The sequence below is a fragment of the Cyprinodon tularosa genome, unplaced genomic scaffold (assembly GCF_016077235.1).
Source record: "Cyprinodon tularosa strain WSP-4 unplaced genomic scaffold, ASM1607723v1 ctg94, whole genome shotgun sequence".
In the NCBI taxonomy this organism is placed as follows: domain Eukaryota; kingdom Metazoa; phylum Chordata; class Actinopteri; order Cyprinodontiformes; family Cyprinodontidae; genus Cyprinodon; species Cyprinodon tularosa.
In genome coordinates, this window is record NW_024039718.1 from 981,483 (window position 1) to 1,004,172 (window position 22,690).

Sequence of the window (22,690 nt, forward strand, 5' to 3'; positions counted from 1 at the left end):
GACTTCCGGTCCCCCTTCATTTCTCTGGTGCCTCCTAAAGGATAGAAATAGGTACTACAGAAAAGTTGCGCGACTTCCCACACAAATACACATTTTTTTCTTCTTGTAACGACGAACGTTCTTAAAAAGCTAAAAAAAATAAATAAAAAAAAACAGACATATCCATTATATACTAAAAGTTTTAAAAACATTTCACACCAGCTAGTTTATATCTTCAACAGACAACCATCTATAACTACGGAAGCCGAGAGCGGCCGTGTCCCACTTTTTCACCTTGGTTTTCTCGGTAAAACGAGTTAATTTTCTCATTATCTAAATGTAACGAAAGCCATTTTCTCGTCATAACGAGATGATTGGTGTGTATTAAAACTGATTACATCCTTCAATACCACAACAGCAGGAGAGTATTTATAAGTATAAGGCATGGCAGCCTACCGGTATGTGTAATTCTGAAAATAATCCTGAGTTTAACTTTTAGGTAACGAAACAACGTTGTTGGTTTGAGGATTTGCTTCAAATTCTGATTAATAAGAAATTAGACCTAAGCCTCAGACGCCTTTGCTTAGATGTTTTCCTGAGAAGCCCCAGTGTTACACCTTTAACAGGTATAAAACACATTAATCCCCAAAATGAGTCCAGATTAAAGATTTTCATTGAAAGACAGTTAGATTTGTTTCTACTGTATTCCATGCAATCCAGTCATCCACCACAACCTGACAATGAGTGAAACGAAATCAGGAAACTAAAAATCTGATTACTTGTGCACATGCGGTACCACGACTGCACAACTACGGGCGCAGCAGGCATGGATGGACTGGGAATCCAGAGCTCTTGGCCAGCATCATTCATTACTCATATCACACTGATCTTACAAGCTGAATTAATTAAGTCCAAACCAGGGAACATTCATTCCAGCCATTGTGTTTTGAATTTTGATGGGCCCTTTAAAACCATAATATCAACTTCAATTTCTAAAGCCCATTGGCTTAAAGGTTCAGTGCTTTGTTAAGAAATTGTATTTCTCATACAATAGTTGTTTTAGTTGTGCAAACAATAAATGGATACCTTTCTATCATCTCAAACTTGTGTGTTTGGTTTCCAGTGGCCTCTGACATTGGCAAGTCATTTTCATCCCCACCATTGCCGCTCATTTGATATTTTCCCTGTTATTATCCGAAACTCAGTCAATGAGCTGTTTCTTAAACCCTAAGACTAACTAACATGGCACAATCAATCATGTATCATATAAAGGCTCTTAGATCTTCTATTTTCCCTATTCTAGAATAGAAACGAATGGAACAGAATATAATAGAAAACGCCATTATTGTCCCACAATGGGTAAACTGTGGCATTACAATAGTAGCAAAAGGTTTTAGCAGAAGTGGACACACAATGTGGACCTTAGAAAAAGTTTATAAAAATAACAGAATAAGTGACAGAGTTAAGAAAATAAACAAATAAAATAAAAAATACTAACACTCAATATTAATGCTCAATTTGATTTCCAACAGGATGTCTGCTTAAATCCATAAAGCTGCTGCTGTGTGATTAACTGAGGGTCTATTTGTGTTGACAGGGCAAAGTACAGGTGTACCTAATGCAGTGTTTGGTGAGAGTAAATAATCCTGAAAGGTTCTCAGTGATGCTTAGCTGTCAGCTGTACCTCTCCTTTCTTGGGGTAGATGGAGAATGCTGTTGGCTCCTTTCATTCCCTGACTTGTGCTCAGGGTTGTGGTAGAATCAGCTGCCACGGTTCCTGTCCAAATGTATCAGTAGGGAGATGGAAAGAGCTGCTTGGGTTGGTATTGTTTCTGGTAATAACGGGGTGCTTCAGGATGCCTTTGGCATCCCACTGAAGCATTGCTCTCACCGGTGCTATGCATTCCTTCATCTCATCTTTTGCAGCCAGTTCTTTAAATTTGAGATGACTCTAAAATTACAAAATGGCATGTTGTATCAAGGTCAGGAAGTCCTCCATGATAGTTGATGACTTATTTAATCAAATACTTTCCATTCTAGCTTGATGCAAAAAGTGAGAGCTGAAGGGTTTTTTTGTATTTCAAATGCTGTTCCTGTCCTCAGTACTCAACAGGTGTCTGCAAAGAAAAGGTTGATGTCTTTTAAAATGCAAAGATAAGAACACCAAATTTCTTCATGCACACTGTCAACTCAACTTTAAAAAACAAAGCAATGTTTAATTAAAGGCTTTGGTTAAAAAGCATTCTGGGTGGATTTTTTTTGTATTTTTTTCTTCAAAGCAATGTTTCAAGAAATAAGAAAGAAAACTTATTTGCCTTCTATTCAAACACGCAAGATTCTCCTCACATGTATCTTTAGTATCCACTGATCGGACTCCAATCTTCTAAAATATTGTGCTGATTTACTGTCAGCACCAACAAGATGGTCTGATGATGGTCCACGAAGGTCAACTATAGCACAGCAAAAATAAAACAAAAAAATATGTACAGGAAATACCTTTTGGAGTTCAATAATAAAAAAAAAAAAAAAAAAAAATGATAAAAAAAAACTTCAATTCTGATAAACTTAGAAAAGGGGTAGATTGAGCCCCCTCTTAAGGTTCAATATAACAAAAAAAAACAGATTTTCAACAGCAATGAATTGACCTCTCAAAATAATTTTTTCTTAAAACTGCTGTCACATATTTTTTTTTTACCAGAAAATTGCTACACTGAACTCTGATAGAAAACAAAACAAGGGGCCATGAAGGTTTCCTAATAGATTAAATAATGCACCATTGATCATCACACCATTGGATGACAAATGAAAGCAATGGTAAAATTCTGAAAGGGAAACACATTTTTTTTTTGTTTTCTACAAGAAATTTAATAAAATATTATAATTTCCTAATGGATTTTTCAATATATATTTGTTATGAAAATATTATTTTACGGGTAAACTCCTTAAAAACTTAATAGAAAATGTATTTCATGCTTCAGAAAAAATTATATTAGTGAAATCCTGCACACATTTTTAGATGAATTGTTATTTCTCTTTTTCAAAAGGCTAAATGCAGTAATTGTTTTTTTTTGTAAACGGAATTTGTCTTACTGATTTGCAAGGAAAAAGTGTATTGCTCATTTTTAAGACAGGGGAACGGCACTGCACAGCAACAGGGGTGGGGAGGGAGGCAGCCTCTTACACTGTGCTACATAAACCTTTTTGGAGATTTTTACACATTTTTAATAATGAGACTTTAAAATTTAGAAATTACAGGAAAAAATGTGTTTATATAGTATATATATAGTAAATGTATTTTCAAGCTATACAAGTCCAGTAAGCTCACATTTTCCTATTCACTGAGGAAAGGTTCACAGCACAAAAGCTTCTTTGCTGTTACAAATCACAGTGACCAGATATCTATAGCTGCAGAACATGGGAGCCCCAATATGAGTTCAGGAAACCTAAACCTAGAAAATATATGCGATATTACTGTATCACTAAAAAGCCCTTATTTCCTAATATTGCAGTCGAATATAAGGTTGTAGAAGGAATTTATCAATTTAGCGGTAACAAAGTATTTTGACATATCTTGATTATGTGAATGACATGGATGGATAGTGTGATTAGCCTGGTGTGTAAAGACACCCAAGCCAAAGTCAATCAGCTTAACCTTCAATGGCTTTCTCTTTTCATCCACTACCATATTATTTGTGTTCAGGTCAGTATGGGTGGTGTCAGATTTCCTCAATGCGTCTAAAGCTTTTTCCAACTGAAGACATGATTATGAAAAAAAGGAAAAACACAAACTGCATCTGCATCTTAAATATTCTCAACTTCTGCATGGATATAACCCCTTTTTAAGTTGATGCCATACTTGCTTTATAACTTCTCTGATGTCCTGTAAATCCATAGTAGGGCCTTGTTGCATAATGTATTTATTTAGACTGTCATACAATTCAAACACCAGACAGGAGTTGGAGCTGAAGCAGTGGTAAAACTTGATGATGTTGTGCTGATCAAAGCATTTCTTCATTAGATATTTCATTATGGCCACCTGCAGGAATAGAAAACTTAACTCCAAATGTTGGTTACTGGACCTCATTTTCCTCAGTTTATTAGTTATTGCTAGCATCTTACCTCCTTTGGCACATTCTTCTTCTTTGACTATTTGAGCTGATGTAACAAGTACATTTCCTCACTGTGAGATCAATCAATCAATCAATCAATCAATCAATCAATCAATCAATCAATCAATCAATCAATCAATCAATCAATCAATCAATCAATCAATCAATCAATCAATCAATCAATAAATCAATCAATAATCAATCAATCAATCAATCAATCAATAATCAATCAATCAATATGGGTAGAGCAATGGGAATGGGGCTTCTGTTCCACAATCAGCTCAAGTTGAAGATGTATTCCTCATCGTGGATGGAGAGCTAGAAAATTCGAATGTTGAATTGAAAATATCCACAATATAAAAAATAAAGATACTTGTAAACATATTTATGTATTACATGTCTACAGATTGGGTGTTCAGCTGAGTTGTTTGTTGATGGAAACAGTCAGGAAATATTTCAAAATTATTTTTCAAAAAATACACAGTAACATGGAAGTTCTGACTTCTGAAAAAACTGAGTGAGCTGATGTTTTTTGATGACAGGTTCAGCATAAGTTGAGTACAGTTAAGTCGAATCTGGTCAAGACTGCATGTACAACTTTATCATAAAATTGACACCAAAATCAATACATTGATATTACACTTCATTTAAAAGTCACAGATTTGCTTTTAAATTAGAATCTTTGAAAGTAAATAGATATTAAACAATAACTAGAATGACAGTGCTTAGTGTTTTTATTGTTTTAAAACACCTTTCAAGATGTATGAAAAAGTATATTTGGCTTTAAGAACTCTAAAGAACCAATCCTAACTTTGATTTGGGGAACATATTTTTTTACAACTTTTTAATAATGTATGAGTGAAAGCTAAAAGAGTAGAGTTCTGCTTACATTTAATATATAATATATTTCCTTGCACTTATGCAGGCTACCTTTGATTAGACTTAATGTTATTTTTATGGTTGTATTTAGTAAATTCTAAGATCTTGACATACATCCCAAATGATTAAAAAAGTGACTTAATGTAAAAATGATCACATTTAATCCTGTATTTATTTAAACAATCTGTTTGGTATATTTATTTTAATGGAGACATGTTGTTTAGCAATAGGATCATAGTAAATTTGTGTTGTGCTGTTAGAAACATGCAGTTATTTACCATTTAATGTTTGTTCTTCTACTGAAAGGAGTTGGCACAAATATTTGTCAAAAATACTGTGCTGCAGAGTAACAAAAGGCCTGCTTTTTAATTGTGTAAGGCTTCATGATCTTTATCTGGTATTTGAACAATGCTGTAATCAATCAAAAACCAAAAAAGAAGGTGCAAAGTACTCTTAATAATATACCGTAAATAATAAATCCCTTAAAGAATTTTTTTCCACATACAATAAATTATTTCACTATATTTTTAGCTTCTATCGGAAAACATTCTACCTTGTTTTTCTGCAGCACAAGAAAAGGTATTGAAATATTTTCTTTATCAATCTTTTAATTATCCTGGCCAAAATTCCCTGAGGTACATTTAAATGTCCAAAGTAAAAAACAGACTCTTTTTTTTCCAAATGGAACATAATTTTGTATTTTTCAATCCCCCACCCACCAAAAAGGCCAAAAATACCCCCACAGCACTCTGCCCCCAGCTTGAATTTCTAGACATCTTAATGGGTTTTTTAGCATTTCGCCAACAAACCCATTAACCTCCACTTTTATGATTTAGTGAACTAATGAGAGATGAAACCCTAAGAGAGAAAATAGTGGTGTTTAAATTTTTCACTTCACTCTGGAGGGAATTTTTATGCCTTTTTTGCAGATGTCTTTGCAAGGAGGAGCCTCACTGCTTGACTCATCAAAAACCTTAACAAATAAGGAATCATTATGACATTATTTGATGGGAAAAATGAAATACTCATCAATAAAGGGGGTACATTCATGTCTCTATAGTTTATTTTGCAGAATTTAAACATTTAATAATGTTAAACTGTTAAAATGTGAATGGTTACAGTATACTATTAAGCTTTGCATTGCTTTGCTACCCCTGCATGTTGATTGCATTCACCGATTTTCCAGGGTCTACTTTGATAATTGATTTTGTAAGTAATGTTCATATTGTTGCAAGCTGTCTTTGCATAGAGTTGAAGAAAAAACTGAGAAGAACCTCCCAACATGTTGAGAAAGACCTGGCTGGGAAGGGGAGCAGTATTACTAATGCATCAGTTCCAGCAGCAGTTGTGTGTTGGGACAGCAGATCACTGGCCTGCTCACATGGCAAAAACAGTCTGCAAAAATAAAATAATTACTTTATAAAAGAAAATAAAAAAAAGAATAAGTACTTCCAGGTCAAAGCCATCCAGATATTTATTTTTAGAAATTCAACAAATATTGTTTCATATTCAAATGATGGGGTTAACAGAAGTGTTTCTTTGGGTTCCTGCACATATAGGAGTGAAAGGTAATGAAATGCCTTATAAGAAAGCTAAAGAGTCGATAAGCTAAAGTAAGAGTGATAGAAGAATTGACATGAGTAAATCAGGGGTTAAAAAGTATTATTAAAAGAAAGATTAAAGAAAAATGACAAAAACAATGGGAAGAACATATAAAAGGAAGATGGTTGTACAGAATACAAAGGAAGGTTGGGGAAGTTTGAGGGAAAATTGGGAGGAACAGAATACAGGAAAGGATAATAACAAGATTACGGTTGGGACGTACAGGACTTAATTCAACATTATAGTTAATGGGAAAACATGAAACAGGAAGTTGCAATGTATGTGGGTAATTTATTGTTTAATAAATATTTTAAGTAAAAGCACTTACAATTACAATTTAGGTTATAGATTTATGTTTCATTATTTATTGGTAGCAGGCTTAGCGAAAATAATATATATATATATATATATATATATATATATATATATATATATATATATATATATATATATATATATATATATATATTTTTTTTTTTTTTTTTTTTTTTTTTTTTTTTTTTTTTTTTTTTTTTTTTTTTGGAGCATGTTTGTCCTCATCTACACTCCTTACTGGTTGGTGGTAGTAATACACCATCAACCGCCAATAAATTATAGAAGAAGAAGAAGTGCTTCCGGGTCGCAGTGACGTCCATACCAAGCTCCGCCTTCTCCGCCATCCTTCTCTCTCGGCCCCGGGAGCAGTGCAGATCCTCCGGTTTCAGACATGCTTTCTGTTCGGCTCGCAGCGGCTCTTGCCCGCAACCTTCCACGACGAACTGGACATGTAAGCACTTCGAAACTATTTCCGCTTTGTTTTTATTCCACAGTAACCTGTTATGAGCGACATTTTTGCATAAACCCCGCTGCTGTTCCGTCGTCTTTTCACTGGAGGACACGGAGCCCTTCACATTCCCAGTCCCCTCTGTTGACATTATTCAGCTGACATGCACAGGAGATTACTTTACATTTCAAAAAGGGTTTAAATAAAACTTTTTTTTTTTTTTTAAGTGTTTGAGCAGAATTTGTCCCCCTCTCCACAGGGTTGAATGTTGTGTCATTTTAAACTTTAAAGAAAGGCTGGTTTCTCTTTTAGCTAGCTACCGCAGCTGTTGATTAGTTTAGTGTTAATCTGTCTAGTATAAATCTCTTTAGTGGAAGAGATAACACAAAGGGCTTTCATTTATTTTAACTACACTGCCACTTTATTTTATGTGCTGAATCATGATGAAACATATCCAGCAGACAATCTGACGTCAGTCTCAGGCTAATGTCAAACTTGGCAATACGTTTTAATTATATTTTTAATGTCTAGTTTTTTAATTTATTGTAAATGCAGTTGATCTATCCAAGGTTTGTTCTTGCAACAAGTAGAGACTTAGACAAACTTTATTGTAATTAGCTGGTGAAAGTTCTCAGTCATCCAGGTTATTCCAAAGAAGTTATAAACAATCCAATGGATTTTGTTTCCAAGTTTGAAGACGTTTTGCTTCCCATCCAGGAATGTAAAATTTAGAAACACCTCAGTACAAGACTCGGCTGTCCATCTACACCGTATTGACAAAGGACACTCATTTGATCACCAGAATGTCACATTTTGGACAAAGAAGACAGGTGGTTTGAAAGGGGTGTGAATGATGATTGTGAGTGTGATGATTTCTTCCCATTATCACCCCTACCCCCATATAGGGCTCCAAAACATCTCGCCTGTTCAGCCAGGCCAACAATTCCCCCTGATGACCCCCCTCTCAGAGGCATAGATCAGTATCGGGTTTTGCAGCCAACAAAGAACCCAAACGACTCCCCAGGCACACATGTTGGTCTAGTTCAATTTGCAATATTTTCTAAGCCAAAATAAGGCGATGTTTTAAAGCCTCCAACTCAATAATAATTCTGACAGTTTGAATTGTAAAGCTTCCTGGATAGGAAGCAAAATGTCTTCAAACTTGAAAAAAAAAAAAAAACAGTGGTTTGTTTTTAACTTATATGTAATTTATTGTCATTTTGTAACCACACTGTATACTAAACAAAATTATATTGCTTACAGCTTCCACAGTGCAATGAGCAGCTTACAGCAATTAAATGAACATTATTATTTAAAGCGCAGCAGTAAACGGTATAGGAGGAAAGAAAAACCAGTTAAAAAAAAAATATGCAAAAGGTTATCAATATGGAAAGGTACAGTGCAGTGCAAAATAAATATGGTGCAAAATGCAGTATAGCATTGAGTTGTGTCTTATTTAAAAGGATTCTAAAAGTTTCTACCATGTTGGTGGTGCAAAATAATGTTGCGATTGATGCAGAGTCCAGTTTAGAGTTTAACAGTTCAATAGTCCGATAGCAGTGGGGAAAAAGCTGTTGCAGAACCTGCTGGGCCTGTAGCAAATGCTGCAAAGCTGTGGAGCCTTCTGCCCTAGTATTTTTTTTTTTTTCCACAATTTTTTTTCACCCCCTTTTCTATAAAACAGTATTTAAAGGGTAGATAATATGCACTCATGAAACACATGAAAACCTATTTTCCCCCCCTGTCCTATCTGATATGGTGGTTTTAAAGCGTTTCTCCTGATTTCTTTTTTATTTTCACTTTGTCACTTAAGTGTTTCAGAACATCAAACAAATGTAGTTAGATGACAAAAAGATCACAAAAAAGAGATGTGATGTTAATTAAAACTTTTTTCTAACTTACAAATGGTTGTTTAGTTAGGAATGTTAATTTATTCAAAGTTGGATCAATTAATTATTATGACAATTGATGGCTGTAGCCGAAAATAGAACTTTGATTATTTTGTTACCTATAACTTTATTTAAATTGCTCTGTTTTAGTGATCATATTTTTACAATCAGCCACAATTTTCTTTTGTTGTCATAGATAGCAAACAAAGTAAAGTAGCTTTCTTTCAGCCAGCTGATAGGCAGTGCTTTGCAGCGAATGAGGTGTTGCAGAGTATTAATACTTAATGTTTTATATAACTTTGTCTGACAGTTCTTTTAAATTAATGGATCCATTAAAAACATTTTAGCTTTTTTGAAGGCCCAGATTTATAAATCCTTGCTATACCTCACTTATAGTCAGCTACCCTACAGTGTGAAGCAGCATAAATGGGGAAAGCTGCTTCAATACAATCCATCTAGTCAAATCTCACTTCAATCATTGACATTTCAGTGTATTTTTATTTTTTTTCAACTGGAACACATGATTGAAATGATAGAAACTTGTAGCAGTTAATAGATCTTAAATGCAGTACAGCCTTTAAAGAGGTAACTAGCCAATGCAAGCTGATGGTATGAACTGAATTACTTTATTTCTTTCTGTGCTACAGATATCCAAGAATGTCGCTGCAGCTTGTGTCGGGGCTAAGAACCTGCACACCGCCCAGCCACGGTTCCAAAAAACTGGTCAGTTAGTTACGAAGATCATCTTGGCCTTCATTGATTTTCATCTGTTTTGTTAGCATCTATTAATATTATGTATGATTTACGCTACTAAGGCACAGCTGAAGTGTCTTCCATTTTGGAGGAGAAGATCATGGGAGCTGACACCAGCGCTGATTTAGAGGAGACTGGCCGCGTGCTTTCCATTGGTGATGGTATTGCCAGAGTTTACGGCCTGAGGAACGTGCAGGCGGAGGAGATGGTGGAGTTCTCCTCTGGTCTGAAGGTGATGATGTCAATTTTATTATAATTGTAGAAAATTTGTGCAATGTTTTAACATCTTTTTTTTTTTTTTTTCTTTTAATCAAACATTTTATTTTCTAGGGTATGTCCCTGAACTTGGAGCCTGACAATGTTGGCGTGGTGGTGTTTGGTAATGACAAGCTGATCAAAGAGGGCGACATTGTCAAAAGAACCGGGGCCATCGTTGACGTGCCTGTTGGAGAAGAGCTCCTCGGTAGAGTTGTTGATGCTCTGGGAAATGCAATTGATGGAAAGGTACTCATCATAAACACATTGGTTGTTTTATCACTAGAAGCTGTTCCAGTAGTAGTTCAGAATATATGTGTGAGTTCAAAGCAACAGAATGCGTTTGATTCTTGTTCCTCTCCATAGGGCCCCCTTGGCTCCAAGATCCGCAGGCGGGTGGGTCTGAAGGCCCCTGGTATCATCCCCCGTATCTCTGTGAGGGAGCCAATGCAGACTGGCATCAAAGCTGTCGACAGTTTGGTCCCCATCGGCCGTGGACAGCGAGAGCTCATCATCGGAGACAGGCAAACCGGGTAAGAAGATGCTGATCAGAGAGAATATTTTAGCTCACAGAAGCTGTGATGTTCTGTTCTGAGTTTTCTGAAGTGCCCTGGCAGTAATTTATGTCGGATTTATGGGGTTCCACTTATCTTTTATTTAATTGATAAGTATTGATTTCCTTCTGCTGTGATTTAGCTATTGAGAGGGTTAATTTAGTTGTTTGTCCTTCAGTTTTAAACGTTTTGTCACTGTTCAGATTTCAGAGAAAAGTGTAAAAAATTACAATGGTCATATAGCTGATTATATTTTAATCTCTGGAAGGCAGTGAATTATATAGAGCCCAGAAGAAATATTCAAACAACGAACCATTGGTCACCTGGTCTATACCGCCCCTGATGTATGGCCATTTTTAATTGCTTGGTGTGATTTAGATTATTTTCACTGCCAACATTATGAACATTTGTTTTTTCCTTCCAAAAGATAACAACCACACTCTTCATTAATGTCTCACAATTGTCTGTAATAATCCACAGAAACAGAATATCAAATTTGTGTCTTCTATAAAGTTGCTCCCCTATGGTGGTGTAATGTGACAAAACTTAATTTTTATCTGTCAGAAATACAAACTAGAAAAGTTATTTTTGGCCAAAATAAACAAATCCACTGACTGTTCAGGACACCATGTGGGGTGTGCTTGTTTTCATCTCTTTTTTACTTTGCTATAAAAAAAAACCCCCAGAGTTTCTCAGTCACTTATCTTCTCCAGCCTTATGATCTGATGCAGTGACGTTTCCAAAAATATTTTACATGAAGTTGCAGCTGACAGGAACAGCTTGAAAACGACAGGCGAGGCTTAAGGTCAGCATTCATCCCTGGCCCCTTGATTGTTAGATAGTGGCTCACACCGTGGGATATTACCGTATTTTCACGACCATAAGACGCACCGTATTAAAAGGCGCAGTCTCAGTTATGTGTGCCATTACTGTATTTAACACACACATAAGGCGCACCGGTCTATAGGGCGTGGGTTTTATATACCGGTAAATATCCTCTACTACGTTTAAATACCTATACTGCGTATTTAAAAATAGAGCGGGAGCAAAACTGAGTATGTTTGTGCTTTATTCATGTATTTATTACAAATTATTAAACCCGTCGAAGTCATCATCCTCTGTTTCTGAATTAAACAGCTGCGCTAAATCAGACATGCCAATTTCCCCTTCTTCGCTGTCAGAGTCATGCGGCTCCTCAGAAATGATGCCGGCTTTTGCGAAAGCTCGAACAACAGTGCCAGCAGCAAACGGTGGCGTAACTTGCCCGGCGCTGCCTTCCAATTTTTGTGAAACTGTGGTCTCCGTCGGTCATCCATCTCTCCCATGCCACTCGCAGCCTTACTTTGAACGGCCGGTTCACACCGATGTCGAGCGGTTGAAGTTCCTTTGTCAGACCTCCCGGAATAACAGCAGCACAGCGTTCATTTGATTCACCTTGTTTTTCACATCGGCTGTGAGATGGGCACGCATGGAGTCGCAGATTAGCAGCGATGGTGATGAGTGGAAAAAACCACCTGGTCTCCTTACATACACCTCCCTCAGGCACCCTTTCATCATCTCCTCATCCATCCAGCCCTTTTCATTTGCCTTAATAACGACTCCAGCTGGAAAAGTCTCTTTAGGCCAGGGGTCGGCAACCCAAACTGCTCAAAGAGCCATATTGGACCAAAAAAAAAAATCTGTCTGGAGCCGCAAAAATGTAAAAGCCTTATATAAGCCTGGTATAGCAACACAGGCTCTATGGGCTTAATATATAATAAGCATTCAGGATTAAATGTTTATCCTGAAGCAAATGTCACATGGTAGCCTGAGGTGACGGAGGAACAGTGAACGCTCCCATCGCGCACTGCTTCACTGAGCACCGCTTCACCACCTTCACTGCGCGGTTTAAGTTTTTGAGGCCGCACATTTGAGGGGAAAAAAAAGACGTTTATATGCGCCTTATGGTCGTGAAAATACGGTAAAGTTTTTGTCCACTTTATTAAAAAAAAAAAAAAAAGTAATGTTGGAAAATAGGATGTTTCTTTTAGGTCCAAAAATTACTGTTTAATTTTTGGTCAGTTAAACATTAAAATGCATACAACATAATTTGGTACATTTGGACACACATTTGGCGCAGTGGGTCCAACAGACAGAGTGACATCATTTTTTTTTTTTTTTTTTTTCGAGAAAAAACATTTTTAAACTGTTTTGAGCTGCTATGGTCTAGTTTTCAGGCAGGAATCCTGCAACCTTTGTGGTTCTGTACTCTGTTAAAAAACCAATTTGTAAGGACAACATCAACAAAGATATTTACATTTGCTTTGCAGCAAAACCGCCATTGCCATCGATACAATCATCAACCAGAAACGCTTCAACGATGGAACCGACGAGAAGAAAAAGCTGTATTGCATCTATGTTGCTATTGGCCAGAAGAGATCCACTGTGGCGCAGCTGGTGAAGAGGCTAACTGATGCAGATGCCATGAAGTACACCATTGTGGTCTCTGCCACCGCCTCCGACGCTGCTCCTCTGCAATACCTCGCTCCCTACTCTGGCTGCTCCATGGGGGAGTACTTTAGAGACAACGGCAAGCATGCCCTCATCATCTACGACGATCTCTCCAAGCAGGTGAAGCTTCTATCTCCTGCTGGTGGATAGATTTCAAGTCCTCATGGCTTCTAATAAAGCACCAGATTTGAATGAAGTAAAATCTTTTTTTTTATGTCTGCAGGCTGTCGCCTACCGTCAGATGTCCCTGCTGCTCCGCCGCCCCCCCGGCCGTGAGGCATACCCAGGAGACGTCTTCTACTTGCATTCCCGTCTGCTGGAGAGAGCTGCCAAGATGAACGACAACTTTGGTGGTGGCTCCCTCACCGCCCTTCCTGTTATCGAGACACAGGCTGGAGACGTGTCGGCCTACATTCCAACAAATGTCATCTCCATCACAGACGGACAGGCGAGCAGCCGATTATTCACTCTTTATGCCCGATATGGCCAGACTTGGAGTTACTTATTAAATACAGTTCTCTCCCACAGATCTTCTTAGAGACCGAGCTGTTCTACAAAGGTATTCGTCCTGCCATTAATGTTGGTCTGTCAGTGTCACGTGTTGGATCTGCTGCCCAGACCAGAGCCATGAAGCAGGTAAATCCTCGCTGAGATCCCCTCACTCTATATGTTTCACTTTAACTAACCTGAAGCTGCCTTGCATCAGGTGGCTGGTACAATGAAGCTGGAGCTGGCCCAGTACCGTGAAGTGGCCGCCTTCGCTCAGTTCGGTTCAGACCTGGATGCTGCCACACAGCAGCTGCTAAACCGCGGCGTTCGTCTAACTGAACTCCTGAAACAGGGACAGTACTGTAAGTATTAGCTGCGTGTTCCTAGTTTTCTTGAGAATAAGTTCTTATCTAACTCAAACTGCCTGACTTTTATCTTTCAGCTCCAATGGCTATTGAAGAACAGGTAGCGGTCATTTATGCAGGTGTGAGAGGACACCTGGACAAGATGGAGCCAAGCAAGATCACCAAGTTTGAAAAAGCTTTTCTGCAGCACATATTGAGCCAGCAGCAAGACTTGCTGGCAGCTATCAAGTAAGTTAGAAATACTGCATGTTCCATTTTCTTTCTTATAAGAAATGTGTTATAACGGGTTTGCTCTTCTTTGCAGGGCTGATGGGAAAATATCTGAAGCTTCTGATGCTAAACTCAAGCAGATTGTCTTGAACTTCCTTTCCAGCTTCGAGTAACTTGATTTTTATTTGGTTTAGTTGCATTTCAAAGCATCGGTCATACTTTAAAGAAATTACAAAAAAAAAGAAATCAAGACACTTGATTTAGTATATAATTATCTCTCAAAGAAAAATAAAGTGTTCCAACAACATGGCATTGCTGTAACTTATTTTCCCCGCTATCGATTTTGCTGTGGAGTTATCAGTATGGCGCTCTTCATTAAGAATCCAGATGAATTCATTTTAAGTTGATCTGAGAAAAGGCTCTTTGTATAAATTGTAGCATAACAGAAATACTAGTTTACCTCTGATGGCCTGAGCTAAAGCATAGCTTGGCCTCTGGAATATGAGCATGAATTTATAATGGGTGGATTAAAAATGAACTTCCAACGGATAAACTAATTGATAAAGACTGTATAGTAGGCTACATGCTTACCCTGAAATCCCACATCCTACGTAACCGCTCCAAACCGCCTGCAGAAAGCAAAACCTTCAGCCTCCGCTGTTCCTCCTGTCTCTCTCCGCTCAGACTTCCTTGGAGCTCGAGGAGAGCATGCATGATATTGTTAAATTTATAGGAGCAAACCATGCAGAAATAAACACTTAATGTGACATGTAAAAAAAAAAACAAAACCCATCAGCGTCCAGCATATGTGCAGTTTGACCAAATATGGATTTTTGAAGGATTTTTGTAACAGGGATAACTACTATCATATATAAATGGTTTGTATGAACCATGTTTGTTCTCTACTTCCAAACTCAACATCATCCATTACTGCGATAAGTTTGTTTTGAAGTTGTCAGATGCGCTCTTGGAAGTTTTGACTAGATTTGATTAAACTTTTGAGCCTCAGTATAAAGAGATGAGAAATCACCCTCCTGGTATGTTGAAGTACAAATAGTTTGCTTCCAATACTTTAATTATGGTCTTAGTTTTGGGGAATATATAAGAATTATGCTCTAATTTGTAGTTACGATTGGTATTATATTTTAATTTGACAAACCGGATCTCCTCTGCGTTCTTTTTCCTGTTTGATGCGATTGCAATTGCAGATCTTGAGCTGGCCGGACCAGAGCATAGCATAGCTCAGCTCGGTATTTTGAAGGTGACGGACGGAGAAGACGTATGTGGGTGGTTACGTGCGGATGGGGGTAACAGTGGATGTGGAACAGCTCTCATTGATTAACATGACAGAGTATGTGGAATCTGGGGGTTACACTCACTAAAATGCTTCTAAAACAGAAGTTGAACTCCATACTAGATAGTGCTTGTGATAATTCATTTTTCCTTCACCAAGACCAAAGAAAGGGAGATATTCTAATTCTGAGATTGGAACTTTGGGTTTTCAGTCTCTTCATCCAAAAACAGCCAAGATTCAAAGAGTAAAGGCTTGAAATATTTCCCCATTTTAAATAGGGATTTCCTGATCCAATATTAATAGAAATCAGTTGGATATTAGGCAAACAATTATCAGAATATAAATAAAATTTCCAATATAAGCAGGCTGATAGAAACAGTGCTTCTGTTAAAAGGTTATGCAACTTCTCTGAATAAAATCACTTGATCAAGCCTTTTCTAAAATTTCACACTACACAATAAGTAATAAAAGTATGTTTTGAGCTTTGCTGTTATCATACTGAGTCAATAGTTATTTGCCAATACTCTATATAGTATAAGAACATTGCTGTGTAAAATAAATCTACTTTTTAAATAAGTCAAAATAAAGATGTGCCAGTAAATACAGATAATTTTCACTTTGTTTTATGAATGCTGAAAAACATGTACAACCTAAAATACTTGTAAAGAGTGGGTTTTAATGTGACCCAGTGTAAAAAGATTAATGGGACGTGAAAAGTTTGAATTGAATTTACCAATGTTTTAATCTTCTCTTTACATATCCAACAGTTTAATAAGAAAAAAAAACAACCCAAAGTGCATTAGGTCTGGTTAAGCTTTTCAACAATCTTAGTAAAAATGTTAGACTACAACATCAATTTATTATAAAAAAGCTTTATTGCATTCTCCATCCTTTGCGTGAATAACATCCTACATATTGACACAAACCTCAGGAAAGTGAAAAGGTGTGAAACTTAAAATTAACTCAACCATAACAGTTGTGATAAATGGTGAAAAACTTAAAATTTTGAGTGAAGGATGCAGAGGAAACATAATATATTAACTTAAGTGAAGAATCGGTGTTAACATTAAGACAATAGTGCTGTCTACAACAAAAATACAGTGGATTAATAAAGTGATTACATTTAAGACAAACTTTAAATAAAACATTCATATTGGTATTTTATGTGGAATAAACGTGTAAAGTAAAAAAAATAAAATAAAAATACACGAATAAAACTACTAGCTATACCCAATATTGTTTTGTGTGCATCACAGGCCTGTGGTTGTTATGTTTGGGTATATTATTTTGTCTGACGTAACAGGGGTCATAGTAATCCCACTCTAGCGCTGAGGACAGCAGTCCGTTGGACAGGCCGTCACTATCTGCTGACAAAATGCGCAGGGAGACACCTGGAAGACAATGTCCATACTTCTGTAATGTTATAGTATTTAAACATAACTGCCTCTAATAAATGGATGTTTAGCCTAAGGAAAACAAAATCTGTTTAGTTATATAGACATAAGTGTTAGCCTATATAAAAAATATACTGCAAGCAGAAAGACAAATTTGCATAGCAAATGTGCAAACAGTTTTAGTTGCAGTCTTTTTTATTTAATATTTTACCTGCACTTGCTCCGAAGTCGCTGTCCAGTCCAGGACCCACGGTTGACGTGTTCAGACTGGATATATCTGATGCTGGGTTGATGTTTTCACACTCCATTACCAGCTTGTCGTACGGATGCACAGGAGCCTCCTCCTTTGCTTCTGCCAGCTTTTCATAAGTACTGCTCCTACGAATGTGATCCATATGTTCCATTTCATGCTATGAATACAGGGGGAAAAAACAACAAAAGAAAAGTTGACAGAAGTTATAAGTAGCAGCAGGTTTAACGACGTATTTGAACCCATTTTTGTTGATTATCTCTAAAGGACAGAATCTAAATTATACAAACAAACTCAAAAATATACTTTTACTTCTGCATATATTAGGTTACAGTTCCTGAGTGTGATGCCGAGACTATATATATTGCTGCAGCAATCAGCAGGCCTCTGGGATAACTGTTGCAAGATATTTCGCAGTTCTTTCCAACATTGCAGCTCAGGTTGCCTACGTTAGTTTTCAATCACAAACCAATCGTTTTAGTACTGCGCAAGTTTCAAATAAATTTGAAGCCAGAGCCATTACAGCTTATTGTCAGTTAGCTTTTTCCATTCTAAAAATCTGTTTTGCGTGTTTTAAATCATTGTATTTTTTGGAGCACACATATGTACAAGCAGGGGCAGCGCCAGGAATTTGGGGACCCATGAAAGACCCACCCCCAAAAAAAACCTCTGCAATAAAGATGCACGAAAGAGTATCATTTACATTTTTTATGTAATTTTCATTGTAAAATTTCTACAAAGGAAAATTATAACGTGAAAATTTTAAATATATTTTAAACTTTACATTTATATACTATCAAAATAATGAAAACTTATTTAAAACAAAAAGCACAGCTGTATCTATGTACACATGAATAGAAAATTTAAAAAAATATTCCTATTAGGGTTTCCCTGTAACTTTACTAAAGGACAGATCATTTTCATGCTGGCCCCAAGAACTAATTTATCATTCATGTATACATGTAATCATAGGCGGATCTACTGGGGTGGCATAGGGTGGCAACTGCCACCCTAAATGACAGCCTTGCCACCCCTGCTGCCACCCCAGTTGGCTGTAGGGGTGGCGAGGCTTATAAATTATGGATAATTTGAGAATTACGACCGCTAATTTCCAATTTTGGACTGCAGTGAATGCAGTACGAAATGACGCGAAAGCGACTGAGACTGATTAGTTTTGGAAACCGAATGGGGCAAAGCGAGGGAGCCAGGGGTCATGGGGAGAGGAGACACGGGATGAAACAGGTAAAAATTGATTAACTATCTATCGAGAAATGAAATCATAATGAAAGCACAATGTTGCTAGCATAGCTGCAATGTTGATTTAGAGATGATAAAAATCAGGTTGCAGAACGTTATTTCTCTATCTATGATGTTAGTTAGGCCTGACGTCTCAGGCTCATAAAGACATATTTGCGGTCAACTATGACAGAAAAGAGACGATCAAGTTTGGTTGAACTCAAATCAAAACGCACAAAGGCATTGGATCTAAATAAAGTTGTGAAGCGTTTTGCTGAGCAACATGGAAATCACCGCATTCAGCTGTTATAGTCATGTTAACTTTATGTTATGCTCTCTGGTGAGCCTTTACAGAGCTGCTACATTTTGTTTTGGCACCTGAGAAAATCTGATATTTACTTAAATAAAACCAAAAGTGTTAAAAGTTAAAAATGTGATGCTGGTGTAAATCCTGCTTATAATGAAGCAGTGTTGTTTCTTTTTTTTTGTATATATAATATGAAACTATCCAGAAATGACCTGTATGAACCTACTCACACAAATGTTTTGTACTTTTTCAGACTGGAAGCAAAATTTATTTTTATGTTGCTTTTTTCAGATTTGTGGAGATTTTGATGTAACATACAGAACCCGCCTTTTTGTTGATTTGTTGATACAGCAGCTCTATCTACAGCATATTTACATGCATGAAATGTCCCTTTCATGTTGCCTTAACTGCTGTATGTCAAGTTACTGAGGAACAAATGGGGTAAATCTGTGTTCAGAGTAAACATTACATAGATGTCCAGTACCTTGTTCGGGTGCCTTGACCCATTTATTTCTACTGTGTAGTTCTGCTCACTTTAGTCCAGCTCAGTCCATTTATCTCTGATGGGGAACTTTTTCTTTCTATAGTTTCTTCTTGTGCAAATGCTGCAAAGCTGCCTCTCTGACAGTCAATCTCACACATCTGCGACTCAGCACCTGTGTCTTACCTTAATACCTTTCCTGTCATAAGGCCCCTCTACAATGTGATCTCCTATTAAGTGAGATCACATTGTACGATGTATTTCTAATATGAACTGTTTCACATGAAACACCAAACTGTGATAATTGTGATTAAATTTATTGTAAAAAAAAATGCCGTATGTTACCACCCCTCAAAAATTCCTGCCCCCCTCTCGCCACCCCATAAATATTTTTCTAGATCCGCCCCTGCATGTAATGACAAAACATATATTTTTGGTGTGGCTGCTTCAGGCTGCTTATGAGAATGATCAAGATTTATAGATGTCTTTTAATGGTATAAAATGGTTTAATAATAATATATATTTATGGTATAGTATAATAATAAGAATAATTTTAATGGTATAAAAATCTATTCATATATTCAATACATTCATGATTTGTTTCGCTGTTTACAGCTGACAAATGAAGGAGAACATAAATGTTTTATTTCACTGATGGATTTTCTGTTATATATTTGAAAATTATAGTGGGACAGATCTTTTCCTCTTCTTTTGGGGCCCCCCCTCAGTCAAGGGCCCTTAGAATCTTCATAAATTTTCTCACCCATACGTCGCCCATGCTCAGATTAGTATTAAAGGAAATCAGTAACAAACTCTAAAACACAAATACTCTATTGGTCAGAAAGAGAAAGATTTTGGAAAAGCAAATAGAAGACATTATGTAGAAGTCAATGTAAGGGCCTCCAGGTCTTAAAACTTTATATCATTTGTCAAGGTGCTGTTTTACAGGGGCGGAGCTAGATGTGGGGCCAGGGGAGGCCATGGCCACCCTTAGGCAATCATTGGCAACCCTTGTGTTTTCTACCCCTACCATTTATACCCTCTAATACAGATGGGGCAAGACTAATACTCTCAAGTGGAGAACATTTTATTTTTTGTGGTTAATTATACACATGAATATGCTAACATCAAAGATGATAAGTACAGAATTCATGCTCTTTTTAGAACTAGATTTTGTCTTATATGGGGTAAAGAGAAATTTTTGTGTATCTGCAAGTCATCTATGAGTCTGCAGTGAAATCAAAGATAAATTATTTTAATAAAAACTTATCAAATATTCAATTTATGTAGATAGTGCTTGTAAATATAAATTTTATGCAGAATATTTATTGATACAAGTAGGTAGGTAATGACAATGATGATTGATTTACGCCCCAGAACTCAAAACTGAGTTTTATCCACTATAGCTTTCATCTAGAAATTACGGATGTTTAAATATATGTGTGTATTTATTAGCAAAGGCTGTAGAAAAGTATAGTTTGTCTTTATTTAGAAAATATGGATATTTTGCTAGTTAATTTTCCTGTTGGAACAGTGTAGATTGACCCTGAGGTTCTGGTGCCTATCTACTTTCTGCCTGGTCACCCTTATAAAAAGTTTCTCTGCTGTTTTACTGTCAGAGATGCCAGTTCAATGCATAAACAGAGGATTTATGTAAAGGACTTCCAACATATCCTTAAGTTATCCCAAAAAAGTATTAAGAGAGTAAGATTGAGATTACTGCAAAATTAGTGTGCAGGGGAGTAAATACTCTTTGCACTATGTGTTTATGGAAAAACAATTCAGATGTAGGCTACATCCACTATTTAATCTGTAATTTAACTATTGCTATTTTATGCAAATGCCTCAGAACTTACCATGGGAGAGTTTGGTGGAACCAGGTTGACTCTTGTTTCAGCCTCTGAGTCACTGGAGCGCAATAAAAGCGGTGCGCTCTGACACCAGCCCGGCTTCCTGCAGCTGGGAGGGATGGGGAGCCTGGGGGTGAAGCCCTGCGCGGAGGACGCGGCGCGGATGGTGCTGGGGGCCCTCAAGGATCCAGAGCCAGTCGCACCATCAGGCCTCAGCAGCCTGATCCTGTGGGTCAACCCGGCCCCATCTCTGGACGAGGCCCTTGAAGAAGTGACTGGGTGGGACAGGACGGGCTCGGACAGGGACATGTAGGCTGTCCTCCCGTCCCCCAGTGGGGAAAAGGCCACGTCGGATACTCTCAGTCTTTGCAAGGTGGAGCGCAGGAGCATGTCCTCCGTGTCCCCTCTCCTCTGTCTGCTGCTCTTCTTTGACAGGGCCAGGATCTTGTAGCCCAAGAAGAAACAGTTCAACAGGAGAAGAATAACCACGCAGGGAATGAGCAACAGGACAACTAGGGTCAGGTTTGTCACAGGGTAACCTTCAGTCAGAGTCTGTGGGGTGGTCTGACGTATTTGCGACATTTCATTCCCAAGCGCATGGCGGAGGAATTTAGAGAAACGCAGATATCCGATGGTTCTTCACCTACTCGCTGTTCACACAGGTGCTTCAGTCTTCCAATCAGGTAGGGTTACTTTAAGTTTGGTCCGGGAAATTCTACACAAATAACGATTTTCATCACATTACTCCCCATAACTAATGATCAAAAATGTTACTTGTCTAAATGTGTCAAACGTAAGTAGGCTATTTAATTAGATTTTCACAGAGCATCTACAGTCCAGCAGGTGTGTCTTGTTGTTTGAGACACTAATTGTTAAAGCAATGACTGACCGCTAGATGGCAGCAAGTGGCCCCTATATTTTATAGAAGACATTTAAAGCTCAGCACTACTAAGGAGGAGGATTAGGGCCACTGAAAAAAATAAAAAAGTTAACTGATTTTTAAATATTTCAGTTTAATATGGAAAAAAAAAAAAAAAAAAAAAACAGAATTCTGACTTTAATCCCAAAATTCTGATTGTTACCCTCCCCAGAATTCTGACTTTAATCTCAGAATTCTGACATTTTCTCTCAGGATTCTGACTTTTTTCTCTGCATGTAATTTGCAGTATCTAGTATAAAAAAGTTTTTATAAATGTAAGATTAAAACTTTGTTTCTAAACAGCCATCATAATTTGTAATATTAAAACTGCCAGAAAAGATAAAAAAAAAAAATCAACAAAAAAGTATCTCTAAGTCACAAAACTTTGGTTACATTAGCAAACATTTAGACATTAAACTAAGTGGAATGTTTCCTAGGAACTACCAGATTTGAAAAGAAGACAACTTCTGGGAAACTACTACAAGGAAATCCAGTATGGAACTTGGCTAAATTTGCAAGCGTAATTCTCCCGCGCAAATAAAAGGCCTTACATGGCAGAGGCAGAATAGAATAGAATTATCCTTCATTTTTTTTTAGGCGTTTGAGAAGCAAAGTTAAAAGA

At 37.1% G+C, this 22,690-nt stretch overlaps 2 protein-coding genes across 2 annotated transcripts; one reads left to right on the plus strand and one right to left on the minus strand.

Moving 5' to 3' along the window:
• The first annotated feature begins 7,175 nt into the window (after window positions 1-7,175).
• On the plus strand, window positions 7,176-14,646 carry atp5fa1 (ATP synthase F1 subunit alpha). The gene is made up of 11 exons (XM_038275036.1): window positions 7,176-7,335; window positions 9,869-9,944; window positions 10,037-10,206; window positions 10,305-10,478; window positions 10,596-10,762; window positions 13,093-13,393; window positions 13,497-13,721; window positions 13,802-13,909; window positions 13,980-14,124; window positions 14,205-14,355; window positions 14,432-14,646. The coding sequence occupies exons 1-11, from the start codon at window positions 7,276-7,278 to the stop codon at window positions 14,508-14,510; spliced, it is 1,656 nt and encodes a 551-aa protein (XP_038130964.1). The 5' UTR covers window positions 7,176-7,275; the 3' UTR covers window positions 14,511-14,646.
• Window positions 14,647-16,426: 1,780 nt separating this feature from the next.
• Window positions 16,427-21,928, minus strand: hwa (huluwa). Its single transcript, XM_038275037.1, has 3 exons — window positions 21,156-21,928; window positions 17,237-17,435; window positions 16,427-17,022 (listed from the first exon to the last, which is right to left on the minus strand). Exons 1-3 carry the CDS (start codon window positions 21,729-21,731, stop codon window positions 16,856-16,858), a joined length of 942 nt encoding a protein of 313 aa, XP_038130965.1. The 5' UTR covers window positions 21,732-21,928; the 3' UTR covers window positions 16,427-16,855.
• Window positions 21,929-22,690: the final 762 nt, after the last annotated feature.